The sequence below is a fragment of the Helobdella robusta genome (genome assembly GCF_000326865.2).
Source record: "Helobdella robusta unplaced genomic scaffold HELROscaffold_4, whole genome shotgun sequence".
Taxonomy (NCBI): domain Eukaryota; kingdom Metazoa; phylum Annelida; class Clitellata; order Rhynchobdellida; family Glossiphoniidae; genus Helobdella; species Helobdella robusta.
Window position 1 is genome coordinate 5,114,204 of NW_008704902.1, and position 25,559 is coordinate 5,139,762.

Below are 25,559 nucleotides of genomic sequence, written 5' to 3' on the forward strand. Positions count from 1 at the left end.
ATTTGTTATCTCTATCGTTATTTCTATTACCTATGAAAAGATATCAAGAGCGAACACATGTTTGAAAAGGAATTAAATAACTATTGTTAAATTTAGACAACTTTAATAGAATACTGATATGAAAATATTTTTCTTCTATTTATTTTTTAGTTACTAATTGTTAATTAATAATGTTCGTTTGTGCTTATTTGTAGCAAACGTATAAAAACACATTGTCTCTTACAAAATGAATCATTCAAGATATTCTGGTACATATTGTTAATATTTTACTTTAAAATATAAGTAGGTTCATGCAGTATATTTTATTCTTTCAAAATATCTTTCATGTTAAGGCGAAGCAAAGATCGAAGTATTCAGTGAATTTATTGATCTTAAATTTGAACACTAGAATATTTTTCACAAAAGCCAACTAACCATAAAACAAAGCGTAACAAATAATTTAACAAATCATTCAATTGGTCCTCCTTGAAAACAAAGTGCAGCGCAGACACTTTGAAACATCGAACAAGAAGAGATGCATGCTTGGTAACTCAGCAATGCGGCCATACAGAAATTCAGAAGCTTAGCAATTAGACAAAGCTATTCTTGCCGTTACATTTCTATATTCCATAAAAATGTACACACAAATTATCTAATGCTTCAACGAATTAAATTTACTTATCAGTAACATCAGACAGTTAAATGAACGATCATATATTTGTCTTAATTAAAAAACCTCGGTAAATAAAAACAATTTGTGGAGCAAAGCGTAGAAACAAAAGCTCACTTAGAACGATGCGTTGACAATAATGATGACGTAATGTAAAAGTTGTCAAAAATTTCAGCAATAGCGTGGATTTCATTAAAAATGCCTTCGGTTTAAGTTTCTAAAAACGATTTTTAAAAAATTATTGTAATCATAATATTTGACATATGATTGCGCACATTATATATATATATATATATGTATATATATATATATATATATATATATATATATATATATATATATATTGTTCTTGCAAATCATGTTTTAAAATTATTGAAATTCAAAAGTACTGTATTGTCTGTACTGAGTGTCAGATGGTCGCGTCGGAATGATTTACCGACATAGGAAGTGAATTTTACTTTTTGTTTGGATCTCGTCACGAATAATGTGAATTCTTTCAAGCAATGTTTTGATGAGCTTGTTGTGTTCCTTAGCCGTCATTTGGAATTCATCAAAGTGAACTCTTGCAACTGTGTTTCATAAAAAAATTCATCAGATTTTTCAATGCCATTTATTTGTTTATTTACTGAAAATAAATAAATATAATTGTCATCTATTTATTTATTTATTGAAAACAAATAAATATGTTCTATCAAAATTTAATTATTTATTTAGGCATTCACTGATTCACATAAAAATCTTTTTTACCATACTTTGAGAGAATTATGTAAAAAAAAAAAACCTTCTAGAGCTTGTCGGCTTGAAAAGACATTTTTCTTGATCTCGTCGGTTCGATTTAATAAATTTTTGGTGCTGCTTTTATTAATTTCAAAATTTTGGTCATACAGTTTCCATTTTTCTGTGAGTTGGTCGTTTAACTCGTTGTATGCATCCAATCTCTGTTATTTAAAAAAATCACTCTTAAATGTAACCTTATTGGCAAACAAAAGTAACACAATTTTGATTAGAAAATAAGTGAATTTATCAAATGTTGTTTAAACATTTTAATGTAACCTTTTTAACTTCCACCTTCTTTTTTTCTATTCGTAATCTCTTATCATTTAACAACTTTATTAGAGAATCCCTATCGGCAATTGATTTCTTCACTTTATCCAATCGAGCGTTGATGTTGTACACACGCGGTGTCGAGTTGCTAGACTTGGCACGCAGTTCTCTCATTTTATCAAACAACTGCGGTTTTGTGTTATAAATAACGATTAGATGAAAATAAAATATCAACCGTCATAATATCTCACTCTGAACTAACTTAAACGTCATTGAGTAAACGAAAAGATTTTTGTATTTATTGGCAGTCAGTCCGATGTCTCAGCAACGAGAACACATGGTTCTCATCAGCTAGCCTGCATTCATTACTAAGAAAGACAGGCCTAACATAAAACTCAAGTGTATGACGCATAAATTTGCAGGCATGTGCGGTGCATGTATTTAGAGTGGGTTTGGTGAATGCAAAAATGCCATAAAAATCAAAAAAATTTGTTCATATATTTGAGTTAATGAATTGAAATTATATAGTCAAATGTTTGGCAATAAGTTTCGAGGAAGAGTGAATGAATTGAAATTAGACTAAATTGAAAATAAAATATAAAATTTAATTTTTAAACAAAAACCTATGCTTTTTTGTAAAATAATTTTTTTTAATTTAATTAAATTAGAAACAATGACGACTAAGTTTAACATAATTATTCCTGTGAGAGAAATCTTAAAAAAAAGTTTTTTTAATAAGATTTGCTAACCCAGCGTCATTTGAAGTCTATAGTATCAAAATGAAAAAGTTTTGTTAAAAATATTTCGATTGTAAAATAATGAATTTGTTACTTACAGCATTGACATCTTCTTTAAATTTCATTGAATCATTTGTCAAAGTTTCTACCATAGCTGTCAAATCATCAACTCCCATTAAGTCATTCATGTCTTTCAAACCTTTTTCTAAATCTCCGTGCAAGCGTCTGCTATCGTTTCTGTTCAGATGGAAGTTTTAAAAACATCAGTTATGGAATTAAGTGAATAATTCCAAGTCATTTCTAAAAAACGGAGTTAACTTTTATTATAAATCACTGTGGAAATTCTCTTATTATTTCGACTTTGTAATGAAAATGAGTTAACTTTTAAATTTAGAAGCAATATCAAAATTCATTGAATGATAAACTAAACAAGTTAAAAATTTGAAATTGCAAATATTATGATGAAAATATGAGTTTAAAATGATCATCACAGGATCACAGAGATATACATTCAATGCTAGGGCTCGCAGTTAGAAAGCTGTGAGCACACAAACTATCAAATATAGGTACTTAGTATTGACTGAAATTATATGTTTCTATAAATGTGGAATTTGCTTATCACTAATCATTTATAAATATCTGAATTAAATAAATATGAAAATACAATTAAAAATTAAACGAACAAAACGCGAGAAGCTTCTACAGCGGCTCTACTGCTGGCTTCCTGGTCCTGTTTGGTATCGACGGTTATTTGGCGAACATCTTCGAGACTTTGGGCCGCTGTTTTTATTTGTTCACTTAATTCCTTCAGACGTGGCTCATATATCTCCAGACTGACGGACATCGTGTCGTTGTACACCTTTTGTAACAAAACTCTTGAAAATATTACACCATACTATATGCGTTTCAATTATAAAATAATATAAACATGTATATATTTGTATGTGTATATATATATATATATATATATATATATATATATATTTGGTAGAATTCGTACAATACTGCTTAAAATATGGTCTCCTTCTAACATATCCAATTACATGTATGTATATATATATATATATATATATATATATATATATATATATATATTCAAAGTTCATCTTGACAAAGTCAATATTTCCCTATATATACAACAAGGAGCACTGATGATGATTCATTCGAAATCGAAATATGGCCTTATTTGCAGCATGAATTCGAAAAATAGGTTTATTTTGAATTTCAATAAACTAAACGTTCACCAAAAAACTTTAGTGAGAAAAATCGAAAAAACGAACTACAAACATATTAACGCCAAACATTCGGTAGAATTTATAGAATATTGTAAAAATTATGGTCTATTACCAACATATCTATATATATATATATGTGTGTGTTTGTGTGTATATGTGTGTGTGTGTGTGTGTGTGTGTGTAATGAACTATTTAAGAATTTAAGAAATGTGTAGCCAAATCAATATTGTTGAAGATACTAATCAGAAAAATGGTTAAAAAATGGAATCTACCTTTTTAATGTCATCTGACAATTCCTTTTCTTTTTCCATAAATTCCTTGGCTTCGTTTTGTAGAGAAGTGATGTTTGACAGATTCGATTCCGAGTCTGATCTGGCCTGCTTAGACCTTTCTGCCAATTTTTTCACTTCTTGTTCCGACTTTGTGCAGTTCTTGCTGATTTGACTTAACTGAAAATAATTTATTAAAATAAAATTACATCAAACTTGTGTTATTTAACATGAAGACAATTTATAAAAATTTTATAGAATGGAACTAACATTGAGTGTCAAAGAATTAGCCTGCTTGACCAACTGCCCTAACACACCTTCAGACTCTTTAAAACTTTTAAAAGCAACAACAGATTTAGTGACCGAACCGTCAGTGCATGTATGGTCATTGTCATCTCCGCATGTTTTGCAGTTGGCTCCACCACACTTGTCATCACAAGTTTTACCCTGACCTCCACACGTCTGATTGCACGTTATTACATTCACATTTAAACATTTCAAGCAGCATGTGAGTTTACTTTGAAATGAAATAAAGTTTATTACTCACAGTGGTGAGAATGACTTCAAGTTTTTGAAAATTTTAATGAAAGTGTAAAAAATATTTCAATAATTTTTCGTTTAAAAATAAGAAAAATCAGTTGAAACGTAAGACCAACCTTTTTATATCTTCAACATTTATTTGATGATAATAACCTACTGACCCACCGTAGAAGCATAGTTTTAGTCTCTTTTACTACTACACGATTATGTCAGTCAATATAATAATGAAAAGTTTTGTTTAAAAACCTCAAAATTCAAGTCCAAAATTTGATCCTTAATCTTGTTGATTTCTTTTTCCATGGCAGCCATATGATCGACTTCAGCGGCGTCATCGTAGTCGTCGTTGCCATCTTCAGCGTCAGCTTTCTTTTGATCATCAAAGTGATCGAGACCTTCATTCTTCTTTTGAACCTCACCAGCGTACCAACTGATTTGATTCTTCAGTGACGGCACCTTAGCCTCCATCACCTCCACTGAATTCATACTCTCCAAGATACTTTTGTGAGCTCCTTTCAGTTTAAAATACGTTTGTTTTAATTTTTTGTTTGATTTTTATTGTCTAATTTCAATAAAATAAGCAACTTGAATATAAAATTTAAAGTTTACATTAAAATTATCTTATTAAAAAATGAATATTGTTCTTCAAAATTATAATTTAACGGTAGTTAATAATATTTTTACTGTACTATTATAATTATTATAAAAATTTCATCGAAAGATAAAACAGAGCAGTAGTTTGTTATCATCGTCATCGGCTAACCTTCGACATTTTGTTCTTGTTCGTATATTGCGTTCTCTTCAAAAAACTTCACCTCTCCCAGCAGATCATTGTTATCGTGTTTCACTTTTTCAAAAGTTTGGTTAACCTGAACGAACTTTTCGACGAGGGTCTGGAATTGATGATCATGTGCTTCGTTGTCGCCACTTTTTGCGATCAACATCTTCTCCATCTCCTTCGTTTTGTTCCTTTTTAAATCAAATTTTAAAAATTAAAAATTAAGAATTGAAGATATCATTCGTCAACTAATAATAATAAGTTTCAAACGGTAACGACAATTATGTCATAAAGATAAAAATAACCTACTAAACTAACAGAAATAAACAGATGAGCAGAACATGTTCATTATTGAAAATATTTTCTGTTGTGTCATTAGAAAACTAGACTATTCTAAAATATTTCTATTTAATTTTTACTTTTTAATTTTTATAAAGTTTAATCTTTTTTTTAAACAAATCTTTTCAGTCACATTATTACTATTTTGACTATTCAAAGTAATGGAAGAAAAAATTAAACATAGAAAAACAAAAAACGAATAAACAAAATTGCCTATATAAAAATTATAAATTTTTTTTGCAGCTTAACTGCGTTTCAGCACAATGCGGCTATTTTAACGCCATTGGATCATTATAAACTGATTATTTTGTTGTGACATCTAGAAAACTTCAAATTCTGTTGATCAAATCTATCTCCTCCACAAATGAAATCAAGACTTCCTGACTTCTATTTCTGAAGAGCAATTCTACATTTGATGGAACCCCGAGTTTCTTTCTGATCTGATTTTTCACATTCAGTTAATATATACTGAATAGATAGTTTTTTGTCGCAGGCTTCACAATAAAGTGGCTTTGTTTTGTTGAGGATCCAGGAATGTGTGATTGCTGAGTGTCCTATTTTTAATCTATTGATAACAGACTGAAGATGACGATTTAAATAACTATTTTTGAACTTTTTGTTATTTGCTGATGGCATACTTAATTTTAAAAAATTTGATGTTTTATTCCATTCCTGCTGCTCTTTTTCAACAATAAAATTGTTTGCTAAATTCTCGAAATCACTGGACGGAATTGGAACTCTAGACAATGGCATCGAATGAGCTTGAGAAACCATCTGATCTACCTTTTCATTATCTTCAATTCCAGTGTGGCTGGGAATCCACATTATAATTAATTTTTTGTTGTTATCCAGGATATTATGAATCTTATTTTGCATTTGAATTATTAATGGATTTATGGCTTTGTATTGTTTCAAAGCTAATAGAGTAGACAAGAAATCCGAAAATATTATGAATTTATTTTTCTCTGAATTAATAATAAAATTTAAAGCCATGTCTATAGCATGGATCTCTGCAGTGTATATTGAAGCAGCTCCTGGTAGGTGCATCATTAATCCATGAACACGTTTCCTTTGCTTTAGTAACCAAGGAGGAAATTCAAACTTTAATTTTTCCATGGTCTTTATATTATTAATGTCTTTGATGAGTTCATTTAGTCTTATTGGAAATCTTGAAATTGATTTTGATTTTGGTGCCTTAGTTAGTTTATATGCCGGGTTTTTCATCTGAGATTTTATTTTTAGAAAGTAATTTAAAGCTAATTTTTGGTGTCTTAAATTTAATGGCATTTCTCCTGCCAAAACATGGAAACTTATAGATGGTGATGTTCTATATGCTCCTAGACACCTTCTTAACGATTCGTTTACTATTGGGTGTAGAATCTTCATGTAGGATTTTTGTGTAGAGCCATATACTTGAGAACCATAATCCAATACTGCTCGTATAGTTGCTTGGAAAATTGTTATTAGATGCTTTTGGTCTGCTACTCATTTATTTTGGGATAACACTTTGATTAAATTAAGCGCTTTAAGGCATTTTTTGTTTCCAAAATATGGGGAATAAAATTTAATTTTGAGTCAAATATTTTTTCTAAATATTTGTATTCTTGTGAAAACTCAAGATTATTTTTTTTAAATTTAAGTTCGGAAAAATCCTTTTTTGTTTTCTTGAGAAAAGCATAGCTCTAGACATTGAATTATAAAATTTTATTCTATTCTCCAGTGCCCAATTTTCAATAGATTTTAGCGTTCTGTTTATTTCGTTCTGCATTTTAATCATGTCTTTATTTTTAAAAATAATTGTGACATCATCCATGTAAAGACAGATTATCGTGTTTTTAGGAATTATTTTGGTGATATTATCTAAGCTAACAAAATGGTGACAAAATGCTGCCTTGAGAGATACCGAACTCTGGAGGCATCGTTTCTGAAAGGACATTATTTATCTTGACTTTAAATGACCGGTTTGATAAAAAAAACTTTGAATGAATTTGGGAAGAGGTTCTCTTAATCCGGATTCATGTATTTTTTTAGGATACCATATTTTCAAGCTGTGTCATAGGCCTTTTCAATGTCCAAGAGTTATTACTTGTTCACTCTGTATTAAAGCTTGTCTTATGTGAGTTTCAAGTGATATCAAATGATCTAACGTAGATCTTCCCTTGATACCTCCACGTTGATATTTAGACAAAACTTGATGTTTTTCAAAAAATAGTAATAAGTTAAATTCATGAATAAATAACTTCACCAAATTTATACAAACACGATGGTTCTACAAAAATAATTAACTTGAATTCCTCATCAACACATTCGGCAATGAATTTTTCCGTGTGAGATGCATTGAGATGATGAACCAAGTAATCCAAATCGTTCAGATCGTCCTCGATGTCGTTAAACTCTGCTCTGTAGGCCTTGTTCTTCTCTGACAATCGCATGTCGTACACTTGCTTGTTCACATCTATCACGGCTCCTGTTGAAAGATGATGATGATGATGATGGTGATGGTGGTGGTGATGATAAGATGATGCTGATGATGATGCGGGTACTGACGATGTTGGTGATGATGATGCCCCGAAGATTACGATGATCCGATGATGGTAATAGTATGGTGATGATAGTGACAATGGTGTTCACAGTATGACGACAATAAAATTAACTATAGCTGCCACATTTTATCTCATTTTTTAAAATATAAATTTATGACGCAAAATTTATGAAAAGAAAATTTAAAAATTTTTTAAATATAAAATGTTTAAAACTTAACTTCAACATAAAAAATAGTCATTTTTATCCAGCATTTTCTACAAGCAGAGCAAATACATAAAGCGAATCAGAACAGAATGAACCTTCTAAATCATGGATGAGGACATCATAGTTGTCAAAACATTCGCCACAGGGCTGGCAGTGTGGCAGCTGTCCCGTCGTGCCTCTATCACATCGATCACACTTCAGACCGGTCACTCCCTTCTGACACTTGCACTGACCAGTCAGCTTGTCACACTGCCTCGAGGTGGAACCGTCCGGATTACAACTACATGCTGTTTGTTTGTTTGATTGTTTGCTCGTTTGTGTTTGTTTGTTTGTATCATTGTTTGCTTGTTTGTTTGTTTGTTTGCTGGTTTGTTTGTTTGCTTGTTTGTTTGTTGTTGTTGTTAGAAACATGATCGTTGTGAATAATGTTTTAACGTTATGATAAACAAAATGAAGAAATTATCGTCTTGCGTCTTTTTCGATTTTGTCAATAAATACCATGATGATTATATAAAAATTTTAAAGTAATTAGTTGAAATAAATTAATATATTAATCAAATAAATTTGGAAATTAGTTTAGTCGTACAGCGCTTGTTATTTAAGTAACTTTTCCATCATGAAAATATGATACTAATGAAATTTGTTTTGACGGTATCAGAAATAACCGAACTTAAATTCAACTTATCTAGTTGTAATTGTGAAATTGTAGGCGAATAACATTTTAAAAAGCGCAAAATAAACAGTTTCACTCAAACTCATATTTATTCCCTTACCAGAGCTAAAAAAATTGTACAGAACGATTAAAATAAATCGAGTCAATTCAAAAATTGAAAATTTCAAAATAAAAAAAATTGATGCACATAATTGAAGATATAATAGAATTAATTATGTTGTTAAAAATAGAGAGAACAAACGTTTGCATCCGATGGCGGGCGAGCCCCAGTGGTATGCGGGACATTCACTGCAGTCCCTGCCTCCTCTTCCAGTCTTGCACGGACACTGACCTTGGAACTAAAATGAAATTTGTTTTTGCAACTTCAGGATGAGATTTTTATAATCAGTGATAAAAAAATTAGAGCAGCTGTTGTAAGGCTATTCAATCACGTCAGGGACACGCAACAATTGCGGCATACGTAAAATAATTTTGAAATTAATAGCGTAAAAACCAAAATAACCAACAAAATCTAAGTGAGTATGAATAAAACTATCAAATTTTTTTGGATCAAGCAATTCAGGAATGTAGAGGATGTGACTTTTACAAACAGAATTTTAACATTAATTATGAATTAATTTTTAGCCACAAATTCATTTTTTCTTAATGAAATTCTTTAAAATGAAGCAAATTTTAATATAATTTGTAAGCAGAGAAGTTGTTGAGGCCGAAGTACAAACCACATCACACTGCTCCATCAGCGATCCAGTGGGGTCACAGTCGCAGGGAATGCACCCATCCCCCCCGTACAATCTCCAATGGTTTATTTCACACTGGTCACACTTCCTAGCTACGACGTTCGGCAGGCAATGACATTGGCCGGTCACGTGATCGCAATCATTCGCCAGAGTCTTGTTTGTGCCCAGAGCGCTACACTCGCATGCTTTTAAAAATAAAAAATTACCACGTGCATGGTGCGGTTCCAAGTTGTTCATTCATCAGCAAACATAATTTCTTATTTAAAATTTTATATCAGTTTCAACACAGTCAGGCAAAACATTTTAATATTCAGAGATCACGTCTTTCATGCCGTCATCATCAAAACGTAACTTAGAAGTTGACCAACTCACGTTTGCACGTTTTCTGCACAGCATCTCCGTAATAGCCCTGCCTGCAGCGGTTGCACGAGTATCCGATGGTGTTGTAGAGGCATTTTAGACACTCTCCCGTCGTCGAATCACAGCTGTCAGGTACGGAGAGGTCGATGTTTCCGTTGCACAAGCATTGTTGGCACGTGCCGCCGGAGATCAGAGGGTCTCCAAAGTAGTTTTGTGTGCATCGATCGCATTGATATCCTGGTGGGATTGCATTTCGCTGCTATTTTATGCTATTTTAATTATTAATGCTTGAATAGAATTGACAAAATTATGCTTAGTTTCAAGTTATGAGGTACATTAATAATAATAATAATAAATGATGATAAATATAAATAATAATAATAATAAATAATAATAATGAAGTTTTTTAAAACGTAAGAGCAAGCGACTGAGGCTTAAAATGTTTTTTTAAAAAAAGTAGAAATCATGACGATTATTACATAAAATGACGGAGGATGATCAAATGAGATGCACATAGATTTTTATTTTTCAATAATATTCCATTCAAACAGACTACACGTCACACACAACTTTCATGCTTTCAAGTACAAACAACAGCTCAGCACATTAACGGTAGACATTCCTTGATACTCGAAGGATATGAAACTAATGGCAGCGCAAACACAAACAAGAAAAAAAACACACAGAGAGACAGAAAGAAGGACCAATTTGACCTGAATAACCCTCATCGCAGTGGCAAATGACGGTGCCAGTCGAAGGATCCTGGTGGCACGTTCTGGCGTGCTGTGCGCCACTTCCCGCTCCCCCTGGACACATGCAGGGCTTGCATCCTCCTGTGCGTGGATCACCGTAGTAGCCGTCGGCACACCTGAAATCAATTTATTATTAATTCCATAATAATCTCGAATAACAAAGTATTCAGTCAATTTCTTTGTTGTCACAATTAGCCAATAAATTTGTTTACGTCTGAAAAACGTTTCCGGAAGCGTAACTTTTGTAATCCTGAGTTAATATTTGTAATGTCGGGATATGGACGTTCTGATAAATCATTAATTCACTGCAGAAGACCAAATGTGGCATAAAAATTTCAGAATTCCAACTAAGCGAGAAACAGTCCAAATAAACAACAAAACCTTTCACAATTGTGTCCCCCTGTGTTGTCTCTGCAGGCCAAGCACTGACCAGTCTCCCCGTCGCAATCGTCAGACATGCCGTTGCACTGGCAGGGTCGACAGTGAGGATAACCGAAGAAGCCTCTCTGACATTCACTGCATCTCAAGCCGTAAGCATTCTGAATGCATTTGCACTGACCCGTCGTTACGTTACAGTTGTTGTCCAATGATCCAATCATGTTGCACTTACAACCTGTTTCAACAAATATTTGATGGTTAGGTGAGATGTTAGAAACCTATTTAGTTATAGAAATAATAGGTAGTCTTTTTCATGCATTGAGTATTTAAAACCGTACAATTTTGTTGTATCGATGCGCTTCAATCAAACGAATTTAGTTTATTTATATTGAATAATTCGCTAAACATGTCTGCGTTTGAGCTGGTGGAAGTGTAAACTTCAGCTAAATTGAAAGGCCTGTGTGACATTAAACAACTGTGTTGACGTTCAAATAAACACAACTTGGTGAAAATTATGATGAGAAACTTGAGAAGAATCGGACTAACGAGAGCATCCATTAGGTCCGAAACCGTAGTGCGCATATTCACACTGGTCACATCTTCGTCCGACGACGTTTGGCTTGCAGCGACACTGACCACCGATGGCGTCACACTCCGGATCTTCAGAACCGACCGGGTCACAATCACAGGCTGGTATTTCAAATGTAGTTTTTTGAACATTTCAATAAACGAATAAACAAGACATTTTTTTAAAATTCAATTAAATAAATCTTTCGTTGAAAATACAGTAAATTTACGGTGGCTAACATATAATAATCCTTGCTAATCAGAACTTATCTGCATGCACCAACCTTGGGCGCCATCGTGGATGTATGCCGAAGCACTGAAAATAAGTTTTCTACAGGCAGCTGGCAGTTCCCACTGATATGCTGGTGACAGGTAGTGGTTGATGCATCCGTACCTCTCGTAGTCATTCCTGATGTTGTTCAATTCCGTGAACTGCATTGTCGGGTGCTGGTCAGCGGATGGAACCAGCACAATCTGCCAATTTATGACAATCAATTAATTTTCAAGGTTAAAAATAATTATTACAAATAAATTTTTTTACAAATTTAACTTTATCATAAATGAAAATAAAACTATAAACCTGAAAAAAGAATTAATTTATAGTTAATCGATTAAACACATTTTTTACTACTGAATGTAGTGACACACAAAGATGAAGAGGGACGAAACGCAAATAAGAAACACCCTCTTACAGAATCAACGAGGACGAATTTATCGGGGGATGTTTCGTATGGTGAAAACTTGTTAAAATTAATTCTGATTTTATGTTCGGATCCTTGCTCGAGACACGTGGAGTGGATGAGAATGTAGTGCCTGAAACCTGGGTTGACGGTATTAAAAATTTATTACCAAACATATTTGTAAGTGAGAATTAATCGACAGTCCAAACTAACGATCCGAAATTTCGACAGGAGCATTCTGGTCGGTGTGAATGACGTTGCCGCAGTGAGTTCCCAGTTTTGTTGGTTCTGAGCGCATGACATACAACGTCACATCATGCCATGTACCTTGATCCTTCGTAAATTTCAGACCGTTATTGAACTAACATTATGTTATGTAATTATATGTTATTTCAAACTACAAAAGCTTTGGACAAAAAATTAATTATATGACGTGCAAACAAAAAAAAACAGACGAGACTAACTGGTGTTTCATATCTGACAATGACGTCATAGTGGGTTGAGTAGGGAATGCCTTTGACGTGAAAATCTATTGAAGATCCTTCGTAGACTCTCATGAAGCCCGTGCCAGTCCACGATTTGTAGCCCCCTTCATATATCTCTCTATTTTCCACTTCATACCTCTTTTAATCAAATTTTTAAATGGCTGTGCATAAATATTGATAAATTAAAATTTTTATGAACAAATTTAAGAATATTTTAAAAAGGTTGTGTAGGTTGTTGCATGAAACAATTTTTAAGTTTAAAAATCTCACCCCAATGCCATCAGCGAATTCTCCTTCATAAATCAAATAATCGAGACCAGGCACGAAATATTTGGAGGGCACTTCATTGCAGTAGCGTCCGATGATGTTCGGCCTGCAGGTGCATCCTCCATCCATTTGGTTGCAATTCCAGTCAGCAGCACCACCGATGTCACAATCGCAGGGGGTGCAGCCCTGTGGTTGCTTGCCGAAGTTCCAATATCCGGGCTGTTGAGTTGATTCCAAATGAATTGATTTTAACTGTGCGTAATAAAAAACTTATGTCCCATTTTAATGTCATAGAAACACATATTCAGCAGATCGAGTGAGTGAAGAAACGAAGAAAACTCCTTTAAACCGCTCAACCACATTATAACAAGTGGTCATAACATGAAAAATATTTAGCAATTATACACAATGATTTAACGTTTTATTCAGAGGACGAAATGAGCTAACCCGGCACTTGTCGCATTGTTTGCCTGTAACAAATCGCTTGCATTTGCATTCACCGGTAAATTGATTGCACGTCCCTTCTTCTATGGATGTTCCGATTGGATGACAGTCGCAGGCTGCAAATGACAACAGGAAAGATATTTTGTAAAAACATTAACATTATGAAATGTGTGCCTCTTATCAAAATACTTTAGTAATAAATATCACTCAATGAAATAGGATGATTTTGCGTAAGCAATCTGCTTAACTAATTACAAAATTATTCATCACAACCATCACTATCATTATCGTGATCAAATTAATTGTAATCAATATTATCACAATCACAAATCATCTTCATAATCACAAATCATCTTCACATTCATTTTCACAATCACAAATCATTTTCATAATCACAAATCATCTTCACATTCATTTTCATAATCACAAATCATTTTCATAATCACAAATCATCTTCACATTCATTTTCATAATCACAAATCATTTTCATAATCACAAATCATCTTCACATTCATTTTCATAATCACAAATCATTTTCATAATCACAAATCATCTTCACATTCATCTTCATAATCACAAATCATTTTCACATTCATCTTTATAATCACAAATCATCTTCATAATCACAAATCATCTTCACATTCATCTTCATAATCACAAATCATCTTCATGGCCACAAATCATCTTTACCTACCCTCACACCCTAAAGGATGATCGTCGCTCAGTTTGGCAAATCCCTGCTTGCACGTGTCACATCTGGTCCCTGCGCTCATGTTTGTTAGTTCGTTTGTTTGCTTATTTGTTTGCATTATTGTTGTTTGCAGGTTTGTTTGCTGCATTTTATTGATGCACCGTTAATTTATAACTGTTACATTGTTGATATTTTATTTTTGCATTTTGATGAATTGAGTTGTTGCATGTTGTTGCATTGAATTGTTGCATTGTGTTGTTGCGCAATGTGATCAAATTATTAGTGATACATCAACATTTACAGCAACATTTGTTACTTATGAGAGTAGTGCTCTTCTTAGTTTGCTTGAACATCTTTATTGTGTTTGTTATAAAATGTTTGCAAATGGAAGAAAGACACATTTTTTCATATCAATTCAATAAAATCGATTTTTATTTTGCAAAAATGAATTTGCTCATTCATTGAACAAAACTTGTAACGACGTGTAAGCTACTGAACAAACCCACGCACATTATTAATTTGTTTGTACATGCACATGAACGAACCTTCGACATTTTCCTTGCAGTGGCAGTGACCGGCTGCCAAGTCCAATACAAAGTTATTTTTCGGCTCGCACTCACCTTTGTAGAGGGAACCTCTTGGATCACAATTACAACCTTTTTTAAATTTTGACGTTCAATTAATTTTTATTAACTTTGTTATAAAATTTAGAAAATGTAAAATTTTTATTGTAAAAAAAAGAGGAATCATGATTGGACTGACTTTGACATGCGTATGGATCAGTGATAGGTCTGCCTGGGTCGTGGTAGAAGAAGGGCTTGCACTGCTCGCAGTTGTACCCCTGTTCGAATACGTCGATAACTTAATTTAATTTATATTTAATTATTATTTTATTATTTTATACTATTCATAATGCTTCGTTGTGGTTTCAACTGGTTCAAACAATTTAACATCCAAAGCATCGCAATAAATACTGTTATAAAATAATAATATAAATAGAATAGTTTCAAATCCAGATTCGGATTCTAAATCAAATTCTGGAATACGGATGAGATTTGAATTCGCTGAACAGAATGCTGGAGATTCAATTTGAACAACTTTAAAATTAAATTTGAACTATAGTAGCTAATAAATTTTGATTTTGCCAGCATCCGAAACCGCACGGACCTAACATCTAGACCCGAATACCGCGGATCTCAAATTTTTGGATACGTTGCATTTTTATAAAAACATAAGAAATTGAAAGGTATCTTTTGTATTTTAAATAGTAACAAATTCAAAATTCATTAAAAATATTTTATAACGTTAAAAACTATGAAACAATACCTGAGTGTTGTGCTGGCAATCATCGCAGATCCCTCCACTGGTCAGGTTGGAGATGACGTAAACGACAGGGTCGAAGTGGCATTTCATCGAGTGCATGTTGCAGTTGCATTCTGAAATTATTTCATCGATTGCATGTTAATTGCTGAAACAAACCAATAAAAACAATTGAACGTAATTGTTTAATTCAACATGATGAAACTTAACTGGATAAATATCTAAGATAAATCTCCCATTTTAAATGGTCACTTAATCAAGTTTATAAACTTTCAAATAGCGTTAAAAACATCCAACCGAAAGTGTTGAACCTTTAATAAACTTTGCTCGTTTTGTAATGGAAATTATCGAACAAATCGTAAATTGAAGTCTGTTAAAGAAGTATAGGCATAAATTGTACTTTATTTATCCTCCAATTCTCCATCAGCCGATTTACTACATCGCTGCAGAAGTTCGTAAATTTTTTGAAAAACAGGTTACTTTTAAAATCGGATCCAACCACCACTTGAGTGCATCTTCTCGAAAGAAATATTCATCCAATGATAGTAATAGTTAATAGAAAATAATAATAATAATATTACATTCGTTTTTTATATTTGTTATTGGCATTTGATTGTAATCTGCTTCAGAGCGATTGAAGGCTTTCATGTTACGATGATGTCAAAGGAGGTTATGAAAAAGTTTGCAGATGTAATCTGCTTCAGAGCGATTGAAGGCTTTCATGTTACGATGATGTCAAAGGAGGTTATGAAAAAGTTTGCAGATGTGGACGATGATAAACACGAATTTAGCCTCATACTTACGTTAAAAAATCAGTAAAAAATGAATTTTCAAAGAATGATCAGAAGAAAATTTTTTAGCTAATTTACTTTATCTTTTTAAAACATAGATTATTGTGAAAAGCGTAATTTTCGTTAAACTTTGTAATGTAATGTATCAATGAATCCAACAAAGACAAGTTATCAAAATAAAGTTGTTTTGTGAATCTAATAAAAATTATCATCAATTATTTAAATTTTTAAAAAACATAAATTAATCCTGTGACTCATGCTGCTCCTAGTGGGATTTTGTTGTAAATATCCGTACATTTGCATTTAATGGCGCTTTTTTAAAATTTTGTGAAGAATTTTGAATAAAACGTCGATATGATTGTGGGACTAGTTATGTTTTAAATATGGAGTTTATGATTTCTAACGTTTAAATTATGAAGGCCGACAGTTTTAATTATAATGATGAAACAATATTAGTGTTGTACTTTGTATCAATTTTAAAATCTAAAACAATTTCAAAGAGGAAATAGTGGAAGTCTTCAAAAATGACTGGATTGTGATAACATTTTTGCAAAACCACAAAACGTAGTCTTATCGTGCACTAAAGCGCAATTAAAAGTAAAGCCATGCTCAATTTTGTAAGCTATAATAATGTTATAAAAATGAAAAATTTACTTTGGCAGGCGTTGGAATTATCCTTGGTGGCTGGTCTCCAGGGCAGGTTGTTGTAAAAGTCCATGCACTGTTCGCAGTTGTGACCCGTCGTGAAGTGGGCACACTCACACTTGGCATGCACCTTGCCCTTTAAAGAGTTAAGTTCAAAGTTCAAACATTTTTCACCTCATATTCAAAAAATATGTTAATCAAATTGATATCTTTTTAATTGGTGTTTAAACTAAGCGGACTTTGAAATTTCCGAAGTTAAATGATTGCAGAAAATAATGAGAAATAATTTTTCTATAGAATTTTTTCTTTAAAAATTTAAAAAACAATAAAAAATTGTCAAAAATAGTAGAAAAAATTAAGAAAGATGAGAAAAATAATGTTATGTGAATGGATATGGACGCGTAACGAGAAAAATGCAAAAAATAAAAAATTATCAGAAAAGTCTGAAGTTGTGGAGAGTTTGTCTACATTCAACCAAAATTAGCTCTAGGAAGGTTTTAAAACAGAATTAAAATTTTTCATTTTATACATCAACAGCATGGCTTAATAATAAACCAACTTTCATCTCTAGGTTAGGAAGCGATATCCAACAGCAAATATTGCCCATTCAGTCTATTATGTATGATTGCCATCTATTTAGCAAATGAGTCTCTTACCACTGATTGATCTGACTTTAACATTTTGCTACGTCCAATTTTACTCAAAAGCACTTTTTCGTATACATTCACTTTCAGCATGTCGTATTAGGTTATAATTTTAGAATCAGATTAAAGTATTCCAAATTTATTATATATGGAGTTTTAACTACATTTGCCGTACTGAAAGTCATTTAAATAGAAAAGTAATGTAAAAATGTGTTTGGACATGTAAAGACAAAAAAGATAAAGAATAAAAATTATTAACAGCAAATCTGAGATAGGGAAGACAGCGGATTATAACTCCATATTAAAATAGAGTAAGTTTGTGATATCTATGAAAGTATCTCGTAAATAAATGCGTGAGAACACAATTGGTTGGAAATAATACATCTCAGTGTTGTACATTGCAAAATAAAATATAAGATTAACACCAAGCAGACGTCTGTTAGCAATTAGCGAAACCCACAAAAGAATCTTCATCATGTTAAATGATGAGTCATCTCTCATAATGGTACGCAAATACATGTTATTATACTCTCTACTTTACCTAACTCCATCATACTTCTTTCATATATAATATATCATACGAAAATAAATACCATTACAAGTTATTATATTTTTTTTCCAGTTTTTTATATGATAAAAATTTTTTGGCTCTTCCATTCACTTATCAACTGCTCCGTTACTAACTTAAAATCTTAAAACATTCCATGACTTGTTTTACGTATGAGATACAAGTGAACATACACACATACAAACACACACACATGCACGCACACACACGAAAACATCCTGATGTGATGGGAAGCTTACATTTTAAGCCGGAACAGAAGTTGGACGTCGTCAAAACACTGTTTCAAACGAATTCAGGTAAAGATTTGCATTAATCAAATTCTAATCAGGAGAGAGTTTAAATGTAAAATAAAAAGTCATAAAAATGTCACCAGTACTGCTTGCTTTTAAAAATTTCCAAAATAAATTTTTCTTTGGGCATGCAAATACAAGCAAACCAAAATGTACTTATTTTTAAAATGAGGATATTTATCAGCTTCGAAATGTTGAATGATCCAATTATATGAATATTTTAAAAATATTTAAAATTTATTAGTTATGTGTTTTTTTAAGAATATCAAGATAGATGTGTAGAAATATTGGTTAGTAGGATTTGTGAACATGTATGCGTCGATGCCAGTCTGACTCAGTTAAGATTGTAACTTGATCACGTCTAAATAAATATCTGCCTGACTGGTTGGCTGGATGAGAAAATAATTCACCGTATGAGCATGATTCGAAAGTTATATAAACATACCAGATTATAGTAATATAGTATTAACGTCTGTGTGTCTGTGTGTGTTGCATGTACTGTACATTGTACATATCTATGCAAACACACACCCTATCTCCGCATAAGATTGTATTAGATGCAATTGTTTAAAAAAAGAGAGATTTTTTACTCATTGCTTCGCAACTATCATTAATAGTTTATATGAAAGTTTTTTAATATATGTATATGGTTATTTATATATTTAAACAATATTTAAACAATTGTATGTGCAAAAAACTGCAAATGAATGTGTTTGAAATAAATTTTAATGCATGGTAACTATTTTTTGTTCGTAGGTCAAATTGTGAACTGATAAAATCGTTAATAGCTATTTTAAAAAAATATATTGGTGTACAATTTTATATTACGCATATATTTATATTTAATAATTTTATATTTAATAATTATATATATATAATTTTAAAATTCTTTTATAATTTTTCATTTAAAAACCTATTGTAAATTATTTTCTAAAAAAAAGCGATCTTGAAACAAGCCTGCATTTCAACAGTGCACGGCGAGGAACAGAAGTGATTAAAGAAACTGTTGCAGGTTTAAACCGAAGACACATGTGTAAGAGTATGAGTGTTGTTTTATTATATATTTATGTGTGTGTAGGTATGTGTGTATGTGAGTGTATGTGAATGTGTGACACACACACACACATAATTTGTTTTATTACAAATTTGTTCACGTTGTTATTTCCTATCGTAACAGTTGTTCGAGGTAAAAAAAAACTCAAAAAAATTTTTCTTTCATGATTGTGTTCGACTATCAAATATATCAAAGATAAAGATATATTATATATATACATATATATATATACATGATATATATATATATATACACACACACACATATATATATATATACCTACATACATACATAACAGCCAAAGCTTATGAAAATTATCAAACTTATGTATAATAGAAATTAAATTAGAAAGGTAGAGAGAAATGAGCAATGCAGATCAGATTGCGGAATGCAACTGATTGTGGGACAATGGCAGCCAGGGCAACAACAAACAAACTGCAGAAACGCAAAACTTATCTTCACCAACATGATGCACATAAAAAAAGATAAACGCTCTGCTTTTGAAACACTGTGTAATCAGTTTTTGTTATTTCAGTTTCGCGAAAACAATATATAGGTGATACGAGTGAATGTCTGGTTTTTGTTCAATTTTAAATGAAAATTGCTGATAATTTATTAATGTAAACATTTGTGAGTAACATTGATATTTTGTTTACTCAACAATCTCAATGTACTTCACTTCGTTATATTTTTTCAACAGAATCATACTTATTAAAGACGTTGAAGCTTATAATAATGCATTTATTCGCACCTACAAAATTTTCCTAGATTGTACTTGAAATAACTTTCGTAAATTTGAGACCCAACTGTTGTTTTACGTACCCATATTTAATACGTATTTATAAGAAATATAGATCTCTTAAAAAAATACAGTTAAACTTGCATCAAAAACTTCACGAAAAAAAAAAGTTGTTGACATACGTCAATATTGTTTTTCTCGCCCGGCACTCCACTGCACGTGTCTGCATGTCCGTAGCAGGAACATCTTCCCTGGATGGTAAGCTGGTACACGGCGTAGAAGTGCTTGATGTTTGACTGCGTCGTCAAAAACTGGTCATCTACGAGTATTTTTAACAATTAACGAGTTTTGGGCAAGAATATGTTTACGTTTTGATCTATTTTAGAAAAAAAAATTTGTTGAAACTTGTTCCGACCAAGTGAATGAAGCTTCGTGAAGTTGATCCTCAGATTCGTCACTTTCAGGAGATTCTGCATTTCTTTGCTATAAATTTTGAGGCTGCTGTTTTGGATCGGAGCAAAGTAGATCTTCGGAGGAGGAGACGTTGGTTTGAATATTCATTATTAATTTGAAATTTCGTTGAACATTTAGAAATTAGACATCACATCAAGCAAAATTAAAATTCTTTATAAATTATTACAACAGTTTTATGTGCCATAAAGATATAAAAGATTAGACCTCTCCTTTTGAGCTTGGAAACATTTTTGTTTGTTTTTCATCGCAGTGGTGAGAACGTTGTCCGATGGTCATGTTAGGAAACAAGCGAGTGCAATTGGTTGAGAAGTATTTGTACACCTGAGTGAAAGCATTGCGTAGTGGTTAAACGCGAAACACCGCGATATTGCTACTAATGAAAATTTAATTAACAGCGAAGACAAATTTTTTAGACATTACCTTCCATGTTTTTCCAAAATCATAGGATCGTTCAATGACCATACCAGCGGGTCTGATGGATTTGAACTTGGCAGTCAGAAAAGTGAAATGGAACTCGGCTTCAAGATCTAACTGCAAGGAAACGTTGTGCACTCCATTCTCCGACTGCCACCATCTTGATTCCCAGTCCTTTCTATAACGAGAAATGATGTTCTCCACCTTCAAAAATAAACAAATTATGGAAAAATTAGCATTCAGAATAATTTATTTTTATGAACTTGAAAATTTCCAAAGCCACAATGGAATGAAAATGCTAGAACCGCATTTTGATGACCGATAATTTCTTAAATAAAAATTCTTTACACGTGAATGAACATCTCCAAAAATCTATTTTGGGATTATTCATTATATTCAATGCGATAAAAGTTTTCAGTTTGAACTATTTAAAACTTGTTTTTAATCAAAAAATTAAATTTTCATCCTTATTCTGTCGCCAAAATTGTTAAATAGTCAAGATGCCTAGCTTGCTGTTGTATTGGTTGAGTTCAAATGTAAAAAGAAACAACCTATCCATCACATGCAATGTCTGTTGGTACTTCTTAGTTTGAGATTCAGTCGTAGTCGAATATTTTTACCGGATTTTGCCGAGTCGGATATTTTTCATCCGACTCCGGAGAATGCTGAGAATTTGAAGATGTTTTCAGCTTCTATTTTGAAAATATTTTTTTTTAATCCCTTATTTTAGAAGATAAACTTGTGCAGCGATATGCAATTGTTTTTTATACTGAAAATAAATGTTAATAATGTGAATGAAATTACAATTTTTTCAGTATGTTTTGAAGCGTAAATACAAAATAATTTTCTTTATAAAAACAATTACATTATTACATTGACTGATTTAAAGTATTTTTTATTTGGTAGAGATATTAAGTAAAACTAGGATGCAAAAGTTGAAAGTTTTTTCTGGGAGCCGAACCCAGAGTTGAAGTCAGGGGATGGAAATTTTTACCCGGAGTCGGAATTTTTTGAGTGACCACAGCTGAAAATTAATTAAGAAAAAATTAAATAAAAAAAAATAATTTATAATAAATGACTCAACAGTTTTATTAAATTAAATAAAAAATAGTATTTTTTTTATAAATGACTCAACAGTTTTATTAAATTAAATAAAAAAAAACAAATTTTTAATAAATGACTCAACAGTTTTATACAAACGTTAACTTAGCATACGAACCTCGCGAAAATATTCTATAAACCATGAAGAAACACATTGTTTGAATAATTTTTCAAGAGGCTCTTACATACGTCCCGACCGCAAACCACATGAATACAACGTGCAAGATTTAATACAGCATCAAACAGTTTGTTCGTGACTGTGCTTGTGTGTATTGTGTTTGTATGTGTGTTAACATGTGTGCGATCGTGTACGTGTGTTGTGCGTGCGTCTGTGTATGAAAAACCTCACCGTTCACCCACACATAGAATCTTGCAACCGAGATTCATTTGCAATCAAACAAGGTCATTAGAATTTCTCGCTACGCAGTAAATGGTAAGATTGAAACTGAAGATCGAAAATAGGTATCCTTAATTTTAACCGTTTTAAAGTAAATAATGAAAATTTTGTCTAAAAAAAAAATCAAAATACTGTGCGCAAATTCATTTTGTTTCAGTGAATTGTTTTGTCAACAGATGACCTACTATCAAACTATCTCACAAAAATTTCAATCTGTAAAAAAGTATTTGCTATGAAATTGGAAAAAACTAATTAATACAGAAACATTTTTAAAGCAAGGTTTTTTAAACAGAACCTTCCCAATGTAACCAACGTGAATACGTTGTAATATCACAGAGTTTAGTAACAATAATAATATTTATAATAATTACAAAAAATAATTATTATTATTTCCATTATTATTTAATACTTTAATTAATACTTGCAATATATTGCGGCGCGTGGGTTTGGCTGATGAAGGATGATGAATGACACATTTCTGAACTCATAAGCTACTGCCAAAGTTCTAAACTATACGAACTAACGTGCTACAACGAGCTACATATATTTTTATACACAATATAGAGGAGATAAAATGTTCCAAATATATAGTTTTATAAGAAACATTTTACATATGTATACTGTATGAACGTATGTATACTGTGTGTATATCTATATATGAGTGTGCGTGCGTGCTAGCCTGTGTGTGTGTGAGTGTGTGTGTGATGTGTGTGTGAGAGAGAGAGAGCACGCACGTGTGTGTGTATTACAACTATCATTTTCAAAGTTTACGTTATAGCAATTTTTAAAAAATATATTAATCTGGGAATGAAAATTTATAACGTGTAGGTAAATGGATGAGTAATTACCCGGTGACTCCTCGGATTGTTAGGATTTCTGGAGTCGCAGAGGAAGCATTTATTTCGGTTGACGGTTCTGTCGAGACCGCTGAATATGCAGTAAGTCTCAACCTTCTGCAGGCCACATGTCGAACTTGCCGATAATCTATGCTGTCTGCCAATCATCAAATCTCCATAAGTTGGAAAGCAACCGCCCACATCGCATGACAGTGACAGCTTCCTGAGATCTTTTGGTCGCGACTGCACTTGACTGTAAACTCCTGTACGGTTTAGTACAGTTTTTCATGTATGTGAAAGAAGAAAGTAAAATTATTAAACTCATCTGATATTGAATTTTTGACGTTTCAAAAGCACAATTTATGAAAAAACAATTTTGTCAATTTGGCATCAGCTAAAATGTCAACCCTATGAGAAAACGTAACTTGAAATAATTTTGTTCAAGTTAAATGTGTCAAAATAATAAAAAATAATAAAAAACTGTAAAAAAATAAATTAAAAATTTTAAAAGACTTTTTATAAACACAAACAAGTTCCAAAAAATAAATTATTTTAACATAAAGCCACATTTTATAAATTAAAATATTTTCAACAATAAATTGAATTATTATTTAAAAAAACAACACCAACATTAAGTTCCAGATAACAACTTTGATGTCATTTGCAGCAGCGTTTTAATCAAAAAATTTTTCTGAAAGGACTTGGAGTTTTTATGAAAAAAGTTGACGGCCATTTTATTTCGCTTGCTCCACATATGTTTAATCATTTTTTATTAGTGACAAATGAAACTGTGTGGCTGTAACAATTTGAAATGTTTCTTTAAATTTTAACCCTAGTTAAAATATTGTAAGCCCACAACTGTTGAAAATTTATACAAATTATCTAATACTTTTAGACCTGCCTATGTCTATCTATGATTTCATTTTGTGCAAACAACCGTGCGAGCAAATAATTATAAGTCATATTATTATCGAGCGACATGTAGGTGTAATCTGGCAAAAATGAATTGTGAGATTTCAAATTTAAATACACACAAAAATAAATATCACACCACTGCTTCACCATTTAAAACTACTGGGAAAAAAAGAAAAAATCGCGCTTAAGAATAATAAACTTTGTTAAGTAGTTAACTTTTGTATGCATTTTAATGTGCACACTTAGGAATGATGTTTAAATGCGAACTCTTTCAAACTGTCATATAATGCATCATGCACGCACGGCAACTAAATATATAAAATGGGCAACGCCTTAGGATGAAATATATTTATTTTTTCTAACAATATTTTGGCTTTAATTTTAATGAAGCCCCTTTGCTAAATTTTATGATGATTTTCAACGTAGTTTTGATTTTCATTCATTTATAAATTAATTTTTTTTAATTTACATATGAAATCAATTTCTTAATACGTAACTGCCCCCAATTCAAACAGAATTTCAATTTTTTTATCAAAGTGTTCTCACAACGTTTAAGCTTCTGTCTTGGAAAAGTTCTCACGTAAAGAAGTTTAATAACTTTGGCAAACTGCTAAAAAAACGTAGTAATTGGTGTTAAAATAAATAAAGTTATAATATTTTCACTGCCTACAATTTTCCTTTGATGGATTATCTTTTTCACTATTCACATTCGTGAAATAACTTCCCAGCTTTTCAATCAATCAATCAATCAATCAATCAATCAATCAATCAATCAATCAATCAATCAATCAATCAATCAATCAATCAATCAATCAATTAATTAGCTTGTAAAGCGCTATTTTCGCGATGTTCAACAGCGCTCCTCAATGAATTTTGAAAACAGATGGGTTTTGAGATCCGCTCTGAACTTCGTAAGTGATGGAAAAGTAGTCAGAGAAGTAGATAGAGAGTTCCAGAGAAAAGGGCCAGAAAAAGCAAAAGCAGATTTGGCAAAAGAGTGT

At 31.8% G+C, this 25,559-nt stretch overlaps 1 protein-coding gene across 1 annotated transcript; it reads right to left on the reverse strand.

The window, feature by feature from the left end:
• Positions 1-108: 108 nt before the first annotated feature.
• Positions 109-23,850, reverse strand: HELRODRAFT_107164 (hypothetical protein). The gene is made up of 33 exons (XM_009024769.1): positions 23,656-23,850; positions 21,316-21,513; positions 21,100-21,216; positions 20,837-20,948; positions 20,604-20,740; positions 17,136-17,262; positions 15,697-15,806; positions 15,133-15,211; positions 14,916-15,026; positions 14,374-14,442; positions 13,683-13,795; positions 13,239-13,454; positions 12,948-13,106; positions 12,697-12,817; positions 12,496-12,623; positions 12,088-12,277; positions 11,783-11,926; positions 11,240-11,471; positions 10,820-10,974; positions 10,119-10,343; positions 9,729-9,931; positions 9,251-9,347; positions 8,432-8,623; positions 7,875-8,055; positions 5,235-5,440; positions 4,721-4,983; positions 4,205-4,396; positions 3,938-4,114; positions 3,114-3,289; positions 2,529-2,667; positions 1,703-1,879; positions 1,431-1,587; positions 109-1,218 (listed from the first exon to the last, which is right to left on the reverse strand). Exons 1-33 carry the CDS (start codon positions 23,809-23,811, stop codon positions 1,082-1,084), a joined length of 5,196 nt encoding a protein of 1,731 aa, XP_009023017.1. The 5' UTR covers positions 23,812-23,850; the 3' UTR covers positions 109-1,081.
• Positions 23,851-25,559: the final 1,709 nt, after the last annotated feature.